Source organism: Larus michahellis, chromosome 2 (genome assembly GCF_964199755.1).
Source record: "Larus michahellis chromosome 2, bLarMic1.1, whole genome shotgun sequence".
NCBI classification, from domain to species: Eukaryota; Metazoa; Chordata; class Aves; order Charadriiformes; family Laridae; genus Larus; species Larus michahellis.
In genome coordinates, this window is record NC_133897.1 from 40506247 (window position 1) to 40528153 (window position 21907).

Here is a 21907-nt window from a genome sequence, read left to right on the forward strand (position 1 = left end):
TGGAGTTAAAAGGAGAAATTTGCTGCAACCTAAAAGTCATTTGTGCCTTTGAAACCTATCCTGAGTTTTGCAAACTTTCAGAAGAGCTGCAATGAATTCAAATCCTGAATTGCACTGGGTGTAAAGTGTTTCTCCCCTTGGAAAAGAGAACGATGGTGTGTACTTCACGACTTTCAGCTGCAGACTTCTCTCTAGCCTAGACATGAGCCTTGCATAAATTCAGAGCTCACCAATTGTTACGGTTTTATCAAGAACCTTATTAGTGATCATTAAAAATAATCTTGCTCAGAAGGGGACTACTATATGCAAAGCCCATCTTTCCTATTTACTTCGTGACTATCAATGGGGTTTTTTTTTAATGTTTATACATTAGTGCAAGGAATAGTGTTAGCATAATTCTTGTGTAAAATAAAACCAGCTGTATCCATTATAAGTGCATTACTGCCAGGAACTGTAAATATGTTTATGCCTGATAGCCTTTTGACTCAATAATATCCTGCTATCTCTGTTGGGCAGGCAAGTTTTTAAACCAAGAAAAGACAGGTTATGATTTTCATAACCAAACTGTGTTTCTTTTTGAAGTATGTTATCTAAATTCAAATTTTAAGAAGGTCATTAAAAAAATTTGTCTGTGATTTTAAAGGAGAACAATTGAAATGTCATTTTCAAAGTGGTGGCGAGAAGGTACAATGTGCACTGAGAACAAGTTATTCCTCCCAGATATACACATACGCAGACAAACCCTGCCATATCATACCATACAAACAATTTTAATTGTGTAGTTACAGTCAATAACCACTCCTAGTCAGAACATTTCTGCATAAAGAAAATTGTGATACACTTATAAAAACAGCCAGCTGTAACAAAATAACTGGTGTTTTCATAGCAATAAACTCATAAAAAAGAAATACACCTTTATACAGAAAATTTATACAGCTGTAGCTTTAAAATTGATTGTAAACCAAAGGAAGACACATTGCAAACATCAATTATTTTCACATTAATTGCATAAGTTTCTAAGGTGATCTATTAGTTTTATTTACCTAAGCTTATTTGCATGATAGTAAAAATTGCATACAACAATAAGAGTGAAGCTTATAGTATGAATTGCTTGGATAACATAGAGCACTTTTTATAGGCAACTGTGTAAAGCACATTTTCTCTATTTAAAACTTTTAAGACACTTTGTTTTACTGCCCATCAAAATACATTTATAAATAGAAAAAAAAATCAGTATGATAACAAGAGAAGCAATATTACATTTAACGGAAACTTCCAAAAAAATTAATTACAACATGATGCTGCAGGATCTACAAATAAATAATGAGGACTAAATTGTGTTTCACATTTTCTTTTTCATTTTCTTTAAAACCATGTAACAATGAGAATGGAAAAAAAAAAATACAGTGACCTTTATTTCCAAAAGAAAACAAATCTGAATTACGGCAGTGCCATATAATACAAGGCATTTGTTGGCATATGTTATCTTTAAACTGCATTCCACAGTCTATAGTTCTTTTGTAACATACAATAGAACAAGAGTAACAAACTCTTTTTATTTTATTTTTTTAAATAAATGTGAGTTTCCAAAGATCAAGTGTGGAGTGCTACAGTAATAATTAAAAAAACAAGAATAAAACAGAAACGAAAAACAGTAAATCACAAAAGTTGTAATGCTTGTCTGAAGGCTCCAGAATCAAAATCACTGGTATCATGCTTATTGGGTACACTCACAGTGTATCCAGTGAACACAAATTAATATCAAACAATCCTCAACGCTTCATCTGTTGCTGCGAAGCAGTTTGTAAAACAGAGTAAAACATTTAGTGCAGTCTGCATTATCCTTTTTTCAACTTTTGTGCAAGTTTTGGAAGATTCATTGGCCAAACAATGAATAATAAAGGTTTTTTGACAGAACGCAAGATGGAATTTTCATTTCATTAGTAAATACCAGTGGCACTGTTGAAAGAAAATAATACTTTTAGATCAGTCTTTCAATTCAGCATTAATCTCTGTGTTCCCTTCTACCGATAACTCTTCTTCTAGTTTAACTGAAAAAAGCGTGTTTGCATTTTTGTCTTGGATGCTGTCTTCTAAATCCTTGAGCAACTCTTCCTCCTTGTACTCTGCAACATCCACCTCCAATCCAGAATTGTCCTTCAGCTTCCCATGGTGCTTGAGATAGTACCGCTGGTTCTGAAAGAACTTGATAATGGTGTACTTGGGCAGGTCAAGCTGAGCGGAGAGAGTCTGGATTGCTTCTTCATCTGGATACAGGCCTACGTCTTGGATGAAACTCTGTAGGATCCCTAGGGCTTCAACAGAAATCTTTGTTCGCGGTCGGGGTTTCTGACGATTTTCATCCTCGGATTCAGCTGGTGATGCTACTGTCGGTTGCCTTGGGGGTAGTCTGGGACCTGGTTGCTGTTGCTGTTGCTGCTGTTGTTGTTGCTGTTGCTGCTGCTGCTGCTGCTGCTGCTGCAAGACAAAGCAGAGCATTTTTTTTGTACAAATATTCTTGCTCATATTTTGTGTTTCCAAGAAAATCTGGAGGGGGGGATCGCAAAGCTATAAACAGAGGCTTAGTAAATTCAAAGAACAAAAAGGCAGGGGCCGGGGGGAAGGAAAAAAGAAAAAAAAAAAGGCCACTATTGCTGAACCAGAATTAAAATACGAGTTAGTAACTCTCTGAACGCCTCATGTGTGTCTGTCTGTGCGTGAGCAGAGATGAGGGATCAAGGGACGGTGGGATATGGACAGAGAGGTGGAAGGAACACTCTGGCTTTGTTTGACTGAAAGCGCCGATGACGTGACATCGGTGCAGTTTAGCTGACAAATTTTAATGAACATGCTCCGTGAGTCAAGTGCAGACAAGACAAAATGCTAAGTAGGTGACATAGTATAGGATTAACTTGACCAGCTTTAGCCAGAACTGTAGCAAGGGCAAAGTGAGAAAAGTGCCAGATGAGGGCAAACGCACAGGAGCTCTGCCAGCAGCAGCAGCTGCCGCCCAAAAACAAGGGCTGCATATCGCTAGCAATGGCTAGACTAAGGGACTGGGGGGATCGGGGGGGGAGGAGAGCATTTTAGCTAAGAGGGGAAATATCCCTCTGCTGATCTGACCTTAGCATGTGCTGAAGTCTCGTCAAACTTGCAAGCCTTACGACAGAACGCGTTAGGTGGAACGTGCCTAACGTCACGCTGCCAAAACCCAGCCTCGGCAAGGACAAAGAGATCTGGAGGTAGGAAATCTGTATTTCCCCTTCTGGCTCCGACCTCTCTTGCCTTTGGACTCGGCAGGGGGTCTGTCTTGCTTGTGTTCAAGTATCCCAATGTATAAACAGGGAACAAACATATTTACCTGCCTCTGTGTTTGTGCTGGGGATTATTTAGTTAATATTTATAAAGCCCTAAGATGCAAAGCTCTAAATAAGTTGCACCATTATTATTAGAAGGGAACATGCTGCATTCCAAAAACTCAGGCAATAAAAATGAGCCAGTATGCACATCAGAAGAATAAGATAAAGCAAATCATGATGTAAATAATTAACAAGAGCTTAAAATGAAGTTTTGCAAGCACGGATTCAGAAACATTCTTAAAAGGTGAGGCACTGAGCCCTAGGGACAGAAGTGTTTTTCTCATCTACCTCCGAGTACAGTACACTATAAGATCATGTTTAAAATCAAAAGTAAATTTATCAGCTACTGTTTTTGTTGACAATTCTTTTGCTTCACAGCACAGGAAGCACTGGTTAGTAAGATATTTTGGATCAGCAAATTTCTTGTCATATGGTACAAACCACCAGTTATTATTAAAAAACAACAGCAGCAAAACAAGCAGTTGCTATCACTACATTTCATTTCCCTTTGCGAGTCTCCCCGACAATTTTTTGTGTGTCGGTAGTGGTTTCCAAGCTTCCAGTGGCAGCTCACTAGCAGACCCTAAGAAGCACAAAATACTGTGCAGATTGTATAAATATTGGAGGAATTATAATTCTGTCCACTTCGCAGTGCCACTCGTGGCTGTGGAGACTTCGCGTCCGCCTCAGCACCTGGTTTAGAAGCCACTGCTCTAAGCGATCTTACTGTAAGATCTGACACAAATGCTAGTGGAATTAGGGCTCTTGCCTCAACCCTGTTCACATCCTTTCACGTTTTCTGGTCTGTGAGCAGTCCCACTCAAGGCTTCAATCCCAAAGAGATGCAAGACTACTCCCAGTACATTAAATTCTTACAAGACTGGAGGCTTTGTATATACAGTTTGAAAACTTGTGTCTTAGCTACATGTTTATGCATCTACAACAATTACCATGTAGAAGAGCAGAGACAAAACTCAGGCCCGATCTCCCGATCATTACTCTCACCAGTCATATTAAGAGATTACAATGCAACTGCTTATGTGAATAATATTTGCGAGATCAAACACACAACTTTTATCAACAAGGCAAGAAAATCTAAGTAAGTGGCATAGTGGTTGAATGTTTATACTGTGCATAAGCTTCTCCTTTTATCCCCTTAAGAAGCGATTTTATTAAAAACAATGTACATTTTCAAACAAGTGCTGTTTTATTACTTAATATAGATCTTTCTCTCTCTTTTTGCTAAATCAAACAGCAAGTTTCCAGGCTTTCACAATTATTTTAGTACTCAATATCCTAAGGGATTGTCTTATTCAGTTTGCTTTATCTTTAATATACACTCGTGTTGTTTCTGGCTGCGAGATAACTCTATCCTTCCTAGCTTTGTAAAGATTTTGCTGTATAGGTAATACAAATGATACTCTGGGTCTCAGCTGAGGCTGGGAAAGCACGGGGCAATATCTGCCCTTTAAGAGGGAGCAGTTAAAAGGCTGACCTCAGGTCTTCCGTGAGAAGGGATTAAAGAGTCCCCAGCTCAGAGAGACAGCGGCCCGCACCGCCGACCCGGGCCACGGCATTTAGCAAAACACCCAGCCGCCCGCCTGGTTCGTGGTGCCCGTGGAGGGGGGCTGCCCCGGAGCAGAGCGTGGCTGTTTCCAAGCCCCGTGGCGTGGGTCCTGCATCCCCTCCTCTCTCTCCCTGCCACGGCGCCCTTGTGCCAGCTCACCTGCGGAGCAGCACCCAGCCAAGGTCCAGCGGTCAGCAGGCCTGGTAAGAAAGCGCCTCTATGCTCTCCTTTCCCAAGGGTGGTGGGAGAGGGGCTCTGAAGGAAAAACAAACAAACATTGACTCACCCCAGTCTCGACTGGGGTTAAAGTGGGATGAGGAATCCCCTTCCCTTCACTCCTACCCGGGGCGAGGTGCTGTTGTTGAGGGTTCAAGCTTGGCTTTTGGACAACAGCGCCAACAAGGTCCTCCCGCTTCGCCGGCCAAGGCGTTTGACAACCAGTGCCAAACGCCCCTGCCTTTCGGTCCTGCCGCCTGCCTAGCCCGGGACAGCCAGCACGGGGGCTCCCCCTGCCCGGCACGCAGATGCCTCCGTGCCACCGCGGCCACGCACGTTTGCGAAAAACCACCAAACCGAAACAAAAACCGTGGGTGGTCGCACACTCTCCTTTGAACTCCGGTGGCGCACGGCAGCGTGCTCTTATCTCGTACCGGGAGACCTGCATTTAGCCTGGCCGGGAGGAAAGAAACACTAATTTCCTTTGCTCCGTTTAAAGCTTTATTTACTTAGCGCTCTGCGGGATTGGCCAAGGTAAACTAACCTGAATCTGTTCTGCTGGCACATGGATAATGTGGGAAGGCCTGTCACCATGGTGATGAACTGCATTGCTTTCTTGTTCATAAATGGCATCGCGTTCAGGCTGAGGAAGACTGAGGAACCTTCGGATCATGGAGAGATTCTCCCAGAGGGTCCTGTTCTCTGGTGAGGGATCTTCTTTCCAACGTAACAGCTCACAGAGCCACCCCTTGAAGATAACACCAGCAAAACATTAGTTTTTTCCCTCACTTCACGAGGGGCAAAACGTGTACTTTCGAGGCGCTGCATTCTCTCCCGCTCACCCCCGGTAGGAAAGGCCTTTCGCTGTACAGGCTGGGCTCAAAGCAAACACCGATACAGCGAGAGGCGGCCACGCTATTTCACAGACCCTCGCCAACCACGAGCGTATTGGAAAGCACCTTCCCCCTGGTCCCACACCACAGCGCTGCTGTTTGTTTGCTTAGAAACGAACCGTTGATGAAGGCAGAATCCCTTACACGCTCCCCTCCGCAGGACGGGTGTTTTACTGGCACCAGCATGTTCTCTCTGCTGCCTCTTTTCTTTTATGCAAGGCTACGCCCATCCGAGAGCATCGACACCGTGTTTCAGGAGCTGGTAGACTGTCTGCTGAGCAATTTTTAAAATCCTGGTACTAATACTCTAAAGCAGAAAGTACTTCAAATATCTGCCTTGTCTGTAGGGCTGCCTAACGCAAAGCACAGCCGTAGAGGAGATCCCTAATGTCCTTTCAAAAGACAGGAATCCTTTGACTAGGCGCAGCCAAGTAACACCTTCTTCCTATCTGCTACAAGTAGAGGTGCCTCTGCAGGTGAACTTAGTTCAAGTGACAGATGACTCTCTCTTTCAAGATTTTTCTCACAGACCCAGAAAAAAACACTTTCTCAGTTTTACATACACTCTTAGGGCTTGAGGGGGAGCACGGTATGCTCAGGCTTCTGCTATACCCTTTTTACCATTTCCACATCACAGGACAGTGAGTTTCCCAAGAGCTCACTTACTTTAATTCAGACATGGTTTTGGGATACATACTACAAAGTCAGCTACAGAATCCCCTGCAAGAACTGCCGCGGCTGCTAATTTGCTTCTAAAAGAGACATCAAGTTCATCTTGAAAATTTAACAATTGTATTCTTACATCTTCTTGGAATTTAATTGAGGATTTTTTTCTGAATTGTGCACTGGTAGTTTTAAAAGAAGAGTGCAAACACTCTAGCTAGCACAGTGTGCGTCAGCAGCATTTTTTTTGTATATTAAAATTAGAAACAAAATATTACATGTATAAAACATGCATACTTCCTTTCTTTTAGCTTCAAAGATCTGTTTTCAAAACTAGGTCCATGCAATTTTATTTCTTAATGCTGTAGGAAAGATAATGTGACATTTTATTGAATCAACAAATAATATAAATGTACAGAAGCTTTTAGATCCTTTTTATATGTACTGGTAGTTGAAAAATGGTTTATCCAGACTAGTTTACTACTAGATACAATAGATACACAAATACAATATAGAAATGTATTTTCTTGAAGACATTCATATCTTTAGCTAACAGTTAATAAAGGTAGTGTAAAAATATTGCCACGATAGGAAGAGGTGAAAGTAAACAAATAATCTTAGTGCATTCATATTGTATACAAAAATATTTAGTGAGGTGTGTATAAAAACTTGAAGTATATTCTCTTGGATAGAAGTGGAAAACTGAACAAATGACACAGGAGAAAATGCCCCTGAGAAACAGAAATACTCAAAATGACAAATGTTAAAGAGAGGGCGGTAGCAGAGCCAAGAAGGCAAAAAATTTAAATGGGGCCAAAATCCGCCGGGTGCTCAGTAGGCGTGCGAGGGAGGGAGGGGAGAAGGAAGAGAGGCGGCGGCACCCCAGGGATGGAGCACACCCCAGGCCTTGACCACACGCTAAGGGGGGATGCCAGGTATTGCCCCAGGGTTTAGCAAGCTGACTGGGAAATGTGGCCAAACTGGGAATGTTGCCTTCATACAGCGCACGTAACGTACAGCCCATCCCAGCTGGAATCGCATGGCATGTTTTTAAAACAGTAGCAAGGGTCTGTGGATTCTCCCTCCACATCGTGAGGCACCCTGGAATGTGTCAGCAGGTTCATGTACGAACTCTCCCTGCCCCTAATAAAATCAACATGTTGCTTGCAGTTCTCTGCCCACCTCGCTTCCATGAGGACACGTGCTGGATTATGCTCAACGACACTATTAGTTTTCTTCAGAGAGTTAGAAGAGGTGCAATGAAAGCATAGGTAGTTTGTTGGGGATGGAGGAGAGAAGAAGATGAAGGAAACAAATCTAGATCTTTTAACTAAAATGCAGTTATAAAATTTTTAGTTAAAAAAAAACAAACCAGACCAGCCCAGCCCACCCTGAAGCATAAAAATTGTCCTTTGGTTGTCCGGAGTCTGCACTGCTTCACGTTGAAACTGCTGGTCCTCTTTCTCACGGTGGTGAAACAGAGAGCAGAGCTGACTAACACGGCAGCTCGGTGAAAGTAAAAAAAAAAAGACAAAACAACCTGTCCCCTCCCATGACACCTCTCTAAGGTATACAGACAGGCTGGAAAAGAAACTGCACCGTGCATTTAGAACGTGCACAGATTTTGTATGGTGACCAAGTGAATCACAGGGGGTTTTTTTTGAAAAAAAAGACAGTAGAAACTCTTTTTAAATGTCCAGCAGTAAAAATAATTCCTAAGCAATCACATTTTACGCTGATTAAATGTATTTCACAACAACAGTTTTTGTTAACTAAGAAATTTCTTCTCCCCTTGACGTCTTTTCTGTTTCTATATTTACTAGATCAGACCTTATTTTTATTAATTACTGATGGCTAACATTATATTTCCAGTATTTTTCTATCAACTTTTGCACTTAACTAATACTTCTAATTCCTTATCTAAAAAGGATTTGACGATGCATGTCTCTGCTAGCCTTTCAGGGAAGCAGCGATTTTGAGATACTGAAATCAGATGCTTCTGCCACGGTACACAGAATAGACTGCTATTCTACCAAAATGTCTCTTTTCCACTGGGTTCGTCATGTTTTTAAAGAAGTAGACATATTCTGATGAAACACATGATGGCAACATGGAAACGACCAACTGAATCCTTCTAAAATTACAGGGATAGAAACAATTTTTTGGTCTTCGTGGTTTATTTCTGAAAATATTTATGAAAGCTGATCTCACAAATATTCTCAGAAGAGACAGTGAATGGGCAGTAACAGAGGCTGTAGGGGTTTACTTTGTTAAAAGACTAAAACCTTTATACCGATACGCTTTCTTTTGGTTCAAAACAAACAAACAGTTTAGTTTCAGGTTCAGAATCCTGTATAGAACATAAAGCTCATTCATAAAAGTCAGCTAAATGAGAATGTCTGAAAGGTTTTTGTAAATTTTAGGAAAAGTAATCATACAGACTTTTGTAATGGTGAATTTTAAGTTCTGTAAAATTTGTAAGTTCTGGTTCTGATCTAAAGAAGTATGAACTGCTGTATGAATTTAATGCAGCTGAATTTACGAATGAATGTAATAAGGCTGATTTTTCCCCCCTTATACTCATTTAAGGCTAGAGCAATTTCTGTCTAACAATTTATTCTGAGGGAGGGCTTGGGCCACTGGGGTTTTTTGTCTTTATAGTCTTTCAGGAAGTGGAAAGGACCACAAAATAATAAGGAAATATTTATAACTCAGATTAGATCACAACCGGTTTATACAGCATATATAGCACATCGTTAAAAAAACAGCCTTAAAATAATTAAGCTGATATATCTATGCAGCAAGGCAAACCCCCCAAAACTCTGCAATGACATTGGGAACAACCTTGATTTTAAAACAGAGTAAATTTGCCAGGCAACATTACACTGAATATAAAGAGAGTACAAAGCAAAATATAAACATTAGCCACATGTAAATATGTTTGGAGAACTTTCAGGATGTTACTACTTTTCAAACTGACAAAGTTTAATTTGACACCTTCTGTTCTAAAACCTTTGTTTCTATTCAAAATCACGCCTTTAGCTGCTATCAATCACTATGCTCTCCCTATTACTTAAAATACTGGCATGGGCCCTGGATAAGCTGAAAATGCCATGCAGATGAATTCTGAGATAATATGCTCAAACCTGTTATATACAACACAAATCCTGTAAAGTTATGTATTGTAAACCTACATTTATTGGGAACTAAAAGTCTTAAATCCATCTGCTACAAAGAAAATACTGTTATGCACTTTCAAGTAACCAAGTACCATCTGCAAAGGTCTTGCTACAGTAAGCAAGAAAATGGTGAAAAAAAAAAAAAGATGCTAAACCTAAGATATTTAAAATAAATAAGAGTCTTCTGTCTGGTTTTCTGATAGGGATTTAGTAAAGAAACATAAGACATTAGAGGAAAAAAACCTGTGAAAGCCGAACTGCCAAACTATTGCAGGAAAAGCGCAAAGAGGATAACTGCCAAACATAAGACTCTGCAAGACCCATGAGCATGCTTATTTTAAAGAAAGCATCTATGCATTTTATGTATCCAAATGCTATTTTATTCAGTCTGACCTGTGCTGTGTTTATATAAAATCTTCTTCTCTTTCATGTAGACTTTCTAACAAACTATACTTGCATTCTGGTATCTTTCTTATTAAAAGAAAAAACAAAAAGGTAATTGAAATCTGCACTTAAGGTGTAAATACCAACCCTAATTACATCAAAGAGGGTAGCATTACAATCATGAAATATGTTCTCTGGGCAAAGCTTTCCAAATCAGCAACAAACACATCTACTCTGGGAAGAAAAGGCTTCAAGGTGGAGCAACCGAACTCTTTTGTTTGGTGAATTTGTTACAGTCGTAACAATTTGCCAAATGAGGAATATTTCTTACAGAATAACTAACAAAGACTCCAACATTTTTTAGAAGAGCTGTAATCTGAATCTAAGAAGGCAAAACATTTTAGAGTATCAGTGCTAAGATATGAACAGTTTTTCTTTGGTATAGTATAGCTAAGAGTTTTTTTGTATCATTCTCTGGGGCATATAGTGTAATAAAAATATATGGTGTTAAAAGAAATCAGTCTAAATAGGGAGGTATTTGATACAAACATTTTCTCAGAAAGCGTGAATTGCATTTCAGCATCTACTGTGAACAAAGACTAACTACATAATCCATTAAACAGTACTTCTAACTCCAAAAAATTGAGTATTGTAGACTAAACTAAAGTAGGCATTTTGAATGAGCACATTTTCAGCAACTAACTAGAAAGCTAGCAATTTATCATTCAGCAAATAATTTTCTACTTTTAAAAGAATCTGTAAGTGTTACTTATGCTAATGAAGACTGTTTTTAATCTGCCCACAAACATGCTAATAGAGGGCAATTTTTTTTTTATTTACGATGCTGAAGGCACTCGAGTTTATAGAACGCAGATATGAAATTACACTTGGTAAAATGGGCTCTTAATTGTCTGAGCAACCCAAATCCTTCACCTTTAACACAAAAGCTTATAGACAAAACAAAGGAAAAGAACTCATGGACTAAACTTTAAATATTGACTTTTTCTCCTTCAAAAGCCATCCAACTTGCTTTACAAATCTCATTGTTGTTGCAAATGGCTGCCTTCATCATAGATATTTCCATTTCTTTTCAAAACAGAATCCACGTATAGAAGAGAAGAAATAAAGGCCAACATCACCACTACAGTATATGCATATAGTCTTAGTCTTCAGTATTGGACTTGTAAGCTGCTCATTGCACAGAAAGGTTGCTTTTGGAAAAGTCATAATACTTTGAACGAGATACATAATGGTAGCAAAGGAGTACTGAAAGCATTTTAAATTATTTACTAGGTTAAAAGGGTGAAATGGTACTTTAAATACATCAAATTTCATCATCTGGGCCATTTTTTGGTGGCAAAGTGGTATTGATCTTTCCAAATGCTTAAAATTAACTATTTCCAGAAGGTCATTATTTGATTAAAGGCATTAAAGTTGAGGGCAAGAAATGATGCACTTTGTCTTCTTTCCCATTCAAATAATCATGTAATTTAATCAGAACTATCCCTTCATGTCCTGTAATAAAAATGTTTGTCTTAAGATATTGTTCTTTACCTAACATATTAACCTTTAAATGTTATGAAGTTCTTAAGAATAATCTCTGCTTACAGAAGATTCTTCCATAATGCAATGAAAGGATCTCCAGCATTTAAATTGATAAGGCCAAATTTCCCCTACACATTGATTAGAAAACACATTAAACCCTTCAACTGAGATTTCTCACACAACAGGATCGAAAATGCAGGGAGTTCTGAATCAGTACTCTCATGCTTATGGCATTGAGAAGTAAAATAAATGTCACTTCAGCACAAACAAAGACGACAAATAAGTAACAATGGACGCTGCTTTGATTTATCTGGGAAATGCCATTTGCGTTACATTTCTATTATCCAGAAAAATATGGCAGGGAACACCCACCGCAGCGTAAGAACGGTGCGTTTAATTCAAAATTCATTTTCAGGCTGAGATTACTTAAATCTGACTTCTTTCTGGGTGAAATACCTACAGGTTCAGACAGGAGAACAAGCCTAGATGATGAGAGGAGTTCTTTTTAGCCTTAAATTCTTCTGGAATTTCCTGATTGCAGGTAAATTTATTGTGATTGCAGGTTTATCTTTCCTAAAATACATAAATTGTCCTGGTTATCTCCTATGCAAAGCTGAATAGACTCGAATTCTTCACAGGAGAAATGAAGTCTATTAAAAGAGATGCTACTGGATATTTTTATAAAATTTTTTGAAAACTAATAATCTACCAGACTTAGTTTTTGATACCAACCAACACATTTGTTAGTGAAAATCTTTTCAGTTTAGCTTATATTTGAAAGTAATTTTAAGCACTGACTTCTGTGAAGCATATACTTTCCATTAATTTAAAAACTGCTGTGAACGTTCAATACTGTGGGGTTTCCCTGTTTTTCTCACAAAACTCTGTATCTTTAACTCAAGCAGAAAAAGCTGGTTTTCAGCCTGTTCCAGAAGAGGGGCAGAGATACCAGATTATGAATGCCTCTTCTTGAGACTTGGCCTAAAGTGATAATAAATGTCCCCAGAAAGATGGTTGCCTCAGTGTTTTATTTATGCTAATCAGCCTTAAGTTTCGAGGCTTTGCCTTTGAGCATTCCCCTAAATCAGAGAAAGTTTGAAACCTGAAGCTGTCCTTTATCTCCAGATATTTCTGGTTTATCTATTTTACTGGCTTTCATTACTAGAACATCGAAAGGGGAAGCCAGATGTGAATTTTAAGTAAATCTCTATCTGCCATCATAATAGATGAGATTTAGCAAAACAAACAAACTGAAAACCCCACAACCTCATAGGGCTTTTCAGAAGAAAGGTAAACTTCACTAGCAGGAAAAACTTCCTTTGAAGAATACTGAAACAGATTATGCCGTTTCCTTAAATTTCTTATCCAACCTATTATTCAGCCACGCCATCTGCCTGGATGTTACCTCCACCTCTTCTCTGGGTCGTGAAAAACAAATGACCAAACAGCTAGCAGCAGTACCGACAGTATTTCACCGCAATTTTTTGGTGATACTTTTGGGGAAGAGGATTCCTAACGTCTCTTCTTCTCTCTGCCTGTTCTCCTCTCTAGCTGCAGCACTTAAAAATTACATACGTATTTCTATTCTTGTAAACATCCAAACAAATAAATAGGAAACCTGCTAAAGCAACCTCTCAAATTCGATGAATGACAAGCGGCAATTAAGTACAGAAACAAAATGAGCAGGAGAGCCGTGGCCCTGCTCCCACAGTCTGGTCTGTCGTATTAGACCTCTCCTTCCACCCGGAGCCCCGGTGGGTGGCCAAGAGCCAACGCCACCGAAAAACTTGTCGGATTTAAGGTCGGAGGCTGGATCGAAATTGGTGGGTGTGTTCCCTGTGTACAAGCACTTGAGACGTACCACGAGCTCTCGGAAAGAAAAAACCTAACCCGTAACTCTAAACCTGACTGAAAACATCAGTTCCATTACTTTTTAGTTGAGTACAGAGGGAATTGAATAATCCAAATGAAGGGCTTCTCCCAAGCTCGGTTTCTCTGCTCTCAGCCTCCTCCACCTTCCCTTTCCCGTGTTCAAATGTATCTTCTTTACAGTGTTGCCTTCAATCGCCTAGCAGTGATAGATAGGCACAAGCCCTAATCAAAAACCTAATATGCATGCCTTTGAAAATCTTACATAAAATGCAACTATATTCATATGTAAAAAGAAGGGGGAAAAGTAATAAATGCAAAAAACAGTGGGTGAAGCTTTATTCTGCCTTCCTCTACTCCAGACCCTTCCTCTTTCACACACACGATTCAATTGTCATTGTAACTGTGAGATACCCGTGACAAAAAATGGACTTGACAATTGAAAAAAAAATATCTAAACACGAAAAACCAACTGCTAATTATTAAATAAGTCAGTCTTAGTCTGGTACATTACCTTTTATAGTACAGGCATATAAAATGGGTCAGTGGGTTTCACAGAAGATGACTGGTAATATATGGCCCTTTATCTTTTATTTAAGTAGAGCGAAGTACTGATTTCACTGCAATACCGATGCTTCCCTTGAAAGTAAATACAACCCTAAATCCAACCATGACCCTTAATAGCCCATATTTATTTATTCTTAACCATACAATCAATTTTTGTATGGCAGCTATATCTGCAGTTTAGTTAGAGAAGGGTCTTTAATAGAAAGAGCCTGGCAATTTTAAAAATCTTTTTTACTACTATCAATTTACAAGTGAACAGCAAATGTTTATTATTACGTTGCTTACAGAGATTTAACATTTGCTTTGGGGGAAAGACCTCCAGTAAAAAGGCCACAAGGCCAAAGTGTCACTTCCGTAATTACTTGTATGTGTGTATAACACATTGTTAGATTTATTATTTTTTTTTAAAAGATTATAATTTCCCAGAAGGAGTAATTTAAATCTGTGGTTTCTTGTCATATGTTTTTTCTTTCCAGAATTCATTTTGGATGAGGGGAAGATCTACCACACACTGAGGAATCACAGGCTCATAGTTATTTGGAATTCATTGCAAATTCAGTTCAGCTGACAAGATGTTCCAACAAGCGACATCATTCCAAAACACACACAGCTCAAATCCATTCTCAGACATCCCTTCACATTTTTACGGCCTAAATGTTTTCATAGAGTTTTGAATTAGACATTTAAATATTCTGAGAAAATGTCTTTTAGCTTGTCTCTTGCAGTTCAGCTGGCTTCTGTGGCTCCCGGTTTCATAGCGAAGAGCGCTCATCGCTCTGATAATGCCCAGGGTGACGGGAGCCTTAAGGAAATTGAAAAGAAACTTTCTCTAACTTTTCTCTAGATTTTGTTAACCACAGAAAAAGTCAGAAAATTAATAACGTCCATCACCTCAATGCACTTTTTTTTTTTGAAAATCTTTAAAATCCACACCTGTGAAAGACAGACGCCCCCCAGCAAATGAGAAGGGAGCAGCCAGAAGCATGTATCTCACCCACGGAAAAATAAAGGCAGTGAAGCCCTGAGAAAGCTCAAATACTTGTAGCGTGGTTGCTTGGGGCATAGACTCAAAAGAATAGGAAAGCTGGATCAAACGGGAAGCTGGAGAGATCAGGTTTCCCTCCTGGGTGGGAACCAACACAAGAGTGTTTTCAGGTAGTTTGCCGTTAGGATGGGGACGAGAACAGCCACAAGGGAAAAGCTACTAGAGAGAGCAGTGCTCAGCGTTAGACTTTTCCTCACCGGCCAAGAAAAGTGCCAGCCAAGCTGAGTCCCAGCCCCAGCCGTATTTCCAGGCAGCAGCTTCTGCCCTTAAATCAGGCGCTGCGTGGAGCTGGCACATTTCTTCCTGCCCTGATCCCTCTGTCCCGTCCCCCTTCCCCAAGTGAAAAGGATCAATCCCTTTAGTTAGACTCTCTCCTCATATTTAATAAGAGTAGCAATTGATTTCTCAGAGGTGAAGCAAACTGGCTGCCCCGAAGCAAAAATAAAAAGAAACTTATTTGAGACCTTCATAGCTTTTTTTTTGAAAAAATAACTGCTTTTATATAAACAGTGGAAAGTTCCTATATCTGTAGAGCTTTCTTCTGCGTGTTACATATACTAGAGATGCTAAGCACCGGGCTCAGCAAAATACCTAGTCACCTAAGTAAACCCACAGACATAACTGATGTGTGGGCAAATCTTGCTCAGTTGGGATCCAAAACTTCAGGGAATTCTGCTAAGGGCCACTCAGTCCAAAAGCCTTTTCTTTACAAAGATTCTGAAAACTATTTTCATGTGCTTCTCAAATGCCATCCTGAAGTAAGGGAACATGACACTGAACAAGAATAAAAATGAGATGACCACTGAATAACAATGTGTTTTCAGATAAAATTTGGCAGATTTGGAGTTAGATAAATATTTGCAAATTGGAATTCTCCCCCACTTAGCTAGCTGTGTGCTTGCCCTAGCCTATTCATTATATGCCAACCGTTGGGGGTAATTTGTAACTAAAAATCTGAATTTTGACTTAGAAGTCTGATTTGAAGAAAATAAAAAAATGGACACAATGAGAAATTATTAGGAACAGTGAAATTAAAAATCATCATCTGGAATAAAAGACTGTCTCCTTTCTCACCTTGCACCTAGAAATCCTGTAACGCTTTCAGGTGTCGTGTGAATTTTGAATTATCCAGTTTAACGTTCAGGGAGAAAATACACATCTATTATTTCTTACTCCTTCCTTTGCCCAACAACCCTTCACCTGAATAGTAATCTGTCACTCCTTTAACAAACCGCTTATCGGACCGTTACCGTATATTTGTGTTTGCATAAGATGCCTTTATTCTTTGCAGTAACGTGTTTAGCAGCTCTGGGTTTTTTTGGGGAGGAATTTTACCCTGTCATTTCCTGTTTAGTTACGGGTTGAGCTCGCTTTTGTTTTCTGCGCTGTTTACTTGGTACCCTGCTTCCCCCATTGCCGGGAACCACGGGCTGCTCGCTAACTCCTCAGCCTCCTCTCGGCTCTGCCACTACAGCTTTGTTTTCATTTCCGTACGTCATTAACTCTCGTGCAGCTCGCTCAGACTTTTCCCCTTCTTTCTTTTTTTTTTTTTCTCTTTTTAATAGCGCTTTAGTTTTTTCATGTTAAAACACCGATACGCTGAATCTTCAAAAGCCTCCCGAATCAGCTCTCTGCCCACAGCAGGCACGAGAAAACTGAGAAATCAAGAACGTGGCTCTTTTCCCAGCTAAACGCGTGTCGCCATGCGGGGACGGGAACGATGTTTTACCCACGAAGCTGGCGGTGCTGGCAACCAGCCCTTGGCTCCCCACCACCCCAGGGTGCCCACCCTGCACCCCACGCACAAGCAGGCACTTGTGCAATGCAACTGGGTGGGAGTGGGGGATGCACCTGGGGTGGGATGTCCCAGGGGCAGCTCTGGCATAGAGGGGGACAGCAGCAGGACAGGAGAAAGGGGCAGATGAAGCAAGAGCGGATGGTGAGGGTATATACGGGAGAGGAAAGGGGTGGGAAAAAGTCTAAGGAAGGCTAAGAGGGGAGCTATAACCAGAGGAATTAGCGAAGGTGGCGAGAGGAAAACAAAACAGAAGGTGAGGATACAAAAAGCGGGAAGAGAGAGATTAAGAAAATCCATCCTGCCAGAAACAGCACCTCTTGTCAGGCAGACAGCAGGTGCTGCCTGAGGAAGAGCTGATTCACGCATCTGGAGTGTAGGAACCGAAACACCTCTACCTAAGAAAGAAAAACTAAAAATAAAGACTCAAAGGAGGTGGGAGAGGGTGCCACGCTTTTTTTCTTTCGGCAATCCAGTGCTTCCCGACTGCACAACATTTTTCGAATAGTTCTGCGAAGAAACGAGAGCTGGATTTCCGGACCCCTGCAAGAATCCTGATGGTTCATTTCAGCATTATCTCTTCCAACGCGAGCCCTTCCTGCCCTCCTCTTCCCTTACTCCAGGCTCATTTTTGAGACCTCTGCAGCCATAGCACCTCCAGGGCTCCAGATGCACCTCCAGGACAAGATTTCCCCTTGTTCGGGGTCTGCACGGACCCCAGGGGAGTCAGTCACGGAAGTGCAGCAAGGACACTGATGGCACACCTACGCCGACCTACTCCAGCTCAGCTCTGGGAGACTCGTAATGCAGCCGGTAACTGCTGGCCAAGTGGTACGAGCGTGGGTCTTTAACCCCCTCGGCAGCAGTCTGGGGGGGCCATCTCTGTAGCCAAATTTTCTGCTACAAACCATGCCTTCAGTGGCTTTCAAAAACTACCCTGCTCACCTTCTTCTGACTGACTTCGAACACTGAGTCTTAGCTCCACATCTCCTGCACTTTCAATATTGCCACTGCATCCCAAATCACTGGCAATGGATAAAACAATCTCTTACTAAAGCTACTTTTTTTTTTTTTTTTTTTTTTTTTTTAAACCTCCCCTGGAAGCCTTATTACAGATTAGATTTGATGAATTTCTATCAGATGCACTGCACCATTCCTCTCGCCTGACAATACCTGCAACAGCTTTTGGGGAATCTGCTCAGTGGCAGTCTGCGCACTTAATTTTTTTTTTCCTTGCTGTAAGAATTGTTATAGAACCTTATAATTAAAACTTTCTATCAACACTGCATTAATTTTTTCTCTGTGTAGCAAAAGTAGCCAACAGTGATCCACTAAAGAGTAGATGGTTTCAAAAAAAACCCTTACTAAGTACTGAAGGCTGTTTAATTAGGGCAAGCTGAACAATTTAACTGAAAAAAATGGATTTATACAAAAAGCAAAACAATTTACAGACAACATTTCATTTCCTAAAAACTAACCATATCTGTTTTTCGTAAGAAATACTGGAATGTTTTAATAAAAAAAATAATCAATTTTCCATTTGCCAAAATTCTAGACACTTTGAGGATTCTTTTTTAAAGAGGATTCTTTTTTCAAAAGAATCTTTTCCCCAAAGGAAGAGGTAGAGGGAAGAGTTAGCAGAGAGCCAAAATTTGTGGTGAAAAACTTTGGCGGAAAATTTTATTTCTGCTAAATTCAGGTAGCAGTGAAGACCACGTTTTTGGTTAGAAGCTCTTCTTGAAGCGAGGTGTTTGCTGGCACGTTATTTTGAAAAACAGCACAGTAGGATGACTTCTTTAATAAGTGGGCATAAAACCCAGAGATTAGAAAGTCTCAGAGTGAGAGACAAAACCCCCGTGCGATATCTGATTTCTTTGCCAAAGCGAGGAAGGTTTTTAATAAAGGTCATGGAGAAATAATCTCCGAAGACGGCAGCGTCTCTTTCCCCCTATATGTTTACTCTTTTATTTCTCTCCTTTACAGTGAAAAGCAAACCTTAACACACACACACACACACAAAAGGAAACAACAACCAAAGAGGAGGGGTAAAAAAAAAAAAAAAAAAAAAAAAAAAAAAAAAAAGGGAGCCTGAAATTTTAGTTACACCACATGTGGTTTTCATTTGTGAAAAATGAACAAGCTGTTTGTGGTTAAACTGTCTAATCTGCTGTTATCAATCTAGCGCTGCATTCAAGATTTACAGGATACATCAGCTTCTGTGCCACATTAGCTGTAAAAGGGAGAGGGGGTGGGAGGAAAAAGGAGGAGGAGAGAGTTTATCCTGAGGAATAATATTTCCAATGCAGCCACACTCACACTACATCTGGTTGTGCTGGTAGCGGCAGTTAAATTGAAATATTTCACAGCGTGTGTCAGAAACATGCAGAATGGTAATTATGACAGATCTGATTAAGCCTGAGTGCCACTAGCTCCCTGGCCAGCTCCGGTTGTGCAGGTGTGACCTTGTGCGTGCCTGCGTGTGTAAATAAAATTAATTACAAGCGAGAGGGCGAAGGCTTCGGTGACATCACAAAGCGGAGAAACTCCCAAGGGGGAGACCTAATGGAATATTTTCCCTCAGTCTAATAATACAGTTCATATTGACTTGAGGTAATTAGTGGGATCATTAAAGCAGTTTTCCCGGCGTATTTGGCTGCCTGATCAGATTAGTGAAAATGTTCTTCAGAACAAGCCCTGTGTGGTCTGCCAGAGAAGGAGGAAATAAAAAGCAACAAAGCATATTTTGGAATGATAAGCAGCGCTGGACTTTTTGCACGGTGTTTTGCGGGGCCGGTCTCAGGAGCCCGGGCGCCCGACTCTCCTGACCGAGTCCATCTTTCATCCCCAGCACACGTGCTCCCACTGCGCGTCATCCAAGACTTTTTAATTTTTGCTCCTCTATCCTTCAGAGCTACACCGTCCCTATCTCTCGCTGCTTAAAAATAAAAAAAAAAAAAGGCAGATAAAATCCTTGTGGAACTGCTAGCCTTAGAAGCGCTACATTAAGATAACTGGGGAGAGGAAGAATAAATACACTATAAGCTCCCCCCCACCTTTCCCCAAAAAGCTAACAGAGGACTGAAGGCACTGGTTTGAGATTTAGTAACGTTTTCATTTCCTAACGAGCTTACCCCAGCAAAAAAAAAAAAAAGGAAAAAAAGAAAAAAGTTTAACTATGATATAAAGTCTTCCACGGTAACAGAACACAGAGCCCTAATCAAGAAATGGACCATTTGTTTAAAAACAGTCTATTGAGCATGCTCTACCTTGCAAATGGAATATGCCAAGCTCTGTCACAGATGGCAAGCTTTGACAGTTCCCATCCGTAGCGTCGATACTCGACAGTTCAGCACAAGATCAGTGACATTCTGTCTCATTAGAGCCACGCTAATTATCACAGCTAGTTTCAGGGGAAACCATGTGTTGCAATGGTCAATTTGAAGGAGTCTGTGCATCAACAAACTGGTAATAAGGATCAGACACCTTATTATATGACAGCATGCTGCCTATGATCTGATTTACTGAATCAGAGGTACTGAGGCAACACTGAAGCCTGATGGGTTATGGAATCGCATGTACACAATGCATATCTGAAATATGCTTTAAAAATAAAAGGGAGCTATATAGAAACAATACAAATAAAAATTTAAAAATGGTGAAGTTATAATGAGGACTTTTTTCATTTGTCATTAAGACATGCAGGGATGTTTAAGATCTTGTCAGCCAGTTTTATCTTTAATCAAATCATATAAGATAAATAATTCAAAATGAAAACTGTAAAATTATGGATTATGCTAAATTATAATTCATTCCATACTCTGATTTTTCAGTTTCAATAACATGTACCAAACATTCCTTATGTTGTGCCGTCTTGCTGCTTTAACAGAATTTCATATTTTGTAAAGAGCTTTCTCTCCTTGGCTCTTTTTTTTCATTTGTACATTTAATGACTTAAACTTATTCTTCTCCTAGCTGCTCCCACACGTTTGTGCTCCTTTCACCAGACAAAAGAAAAAAAAGCCATCTAACCAAGAATCCGGGTTCTTGGGCTGTTTCTGGCCACCTGCGGGGCCGCATCCTGCTGGGTGCTGAGCGCTCCCAATCCCAGCCCCTCTCCGGGATGTGCAGCAGGCGGAGGCTGAGGCCGCCGAGGCGTTGAGCATTAACTCCCGACCAACCTCAGGCAGGTGTGCACCGCATCCCTCCGGGGAAACTCTCCTTAGGGCTCAAATACCCAGCGTTTCCCAAAGCTGCCACCAGCTCTTTAAACAGACTCTATGCGGATTGTAAGCAGCGCTTAAACGGCTCCTGCGGCCACCCGCCTGGCTGGGAACCCGTAGCCGGAGCCCGTTTGACCCCACATGTAAAGCACGCTCAGGAAACGCACTTCTTCATCCACGTGTCAACAAATCCAGCCTTTGCCTTACATGTTGAAAGGGCTACCTGGCCCCAAGGAGCTGTTTGAAGAGGTCAATATAATCCTCTTACCAGTTAAGTATTTTCCATTCTGTACCTTTTTCTTTGGCTTGAAGTATTTCAGGTTTTAATGCTATTTTTTCCCTCTATGCAGATTTCCATGGGCAATTGCACGCTGATATGAACCACCTCGGAGATTTTAAGGCGGTTTCTCTTCAGCGCATCTTTGGTGATTCAAGAAGTTGCTGTCTACTTTTTACTAGCGGGAACCCAAGACTCACTGAAGTCAACCCACTCCACCAAGGTCATACCAATAATGTGGGATACGGCCAGGATCCACGACAGCCCTTCTCCAGATCTACGAAGATTGAGCAATGACTGAGTTAACTGAACTCAATTTTTCTACCCG

The 21907-nt window shown here is 40.5% G+C and overlaps 1 protein-coding gene across 8 annotated transcripts in view; it reads right to left on the reverse strand.

Moving 5' to 3' along the window:
* Nucleotides 1-751: 751 nt before the first annotated feature.
* SATB1 (SATB homeobox 1) overlaps nt 752-21907 on the reverse strand; it is a 94149-nt gene continuing 72993 nt past the window's right edge. For 5 of the 8 annotated variants that reach the window (XM_074574992.1, XM_074574995.1, XM_074574994.1 and 2 more), the window contains exons 10-12: nt 5687-5890; nt 5086-5181; nt 752-2478 (exon numbers count right to left, since the gene is read on the reverse strand). In XM_074574992.1, the coding sequence (XP_074431093.1) occupies nt 1987-2478; nt 5086-5181; nt 5687-5890 (792 nt within the window). In that variant the 3' untranslated portion in view covers nt 752-1986. The remainder of the gene's footprint in view (nt 2479-5085; nt 5182-5686; nt 5891-21907) is intronic. The other 3 variants (XM_074574997.1, XM_074574998.1, XM_074574999.1) reach the window with 3 other exon arrangements.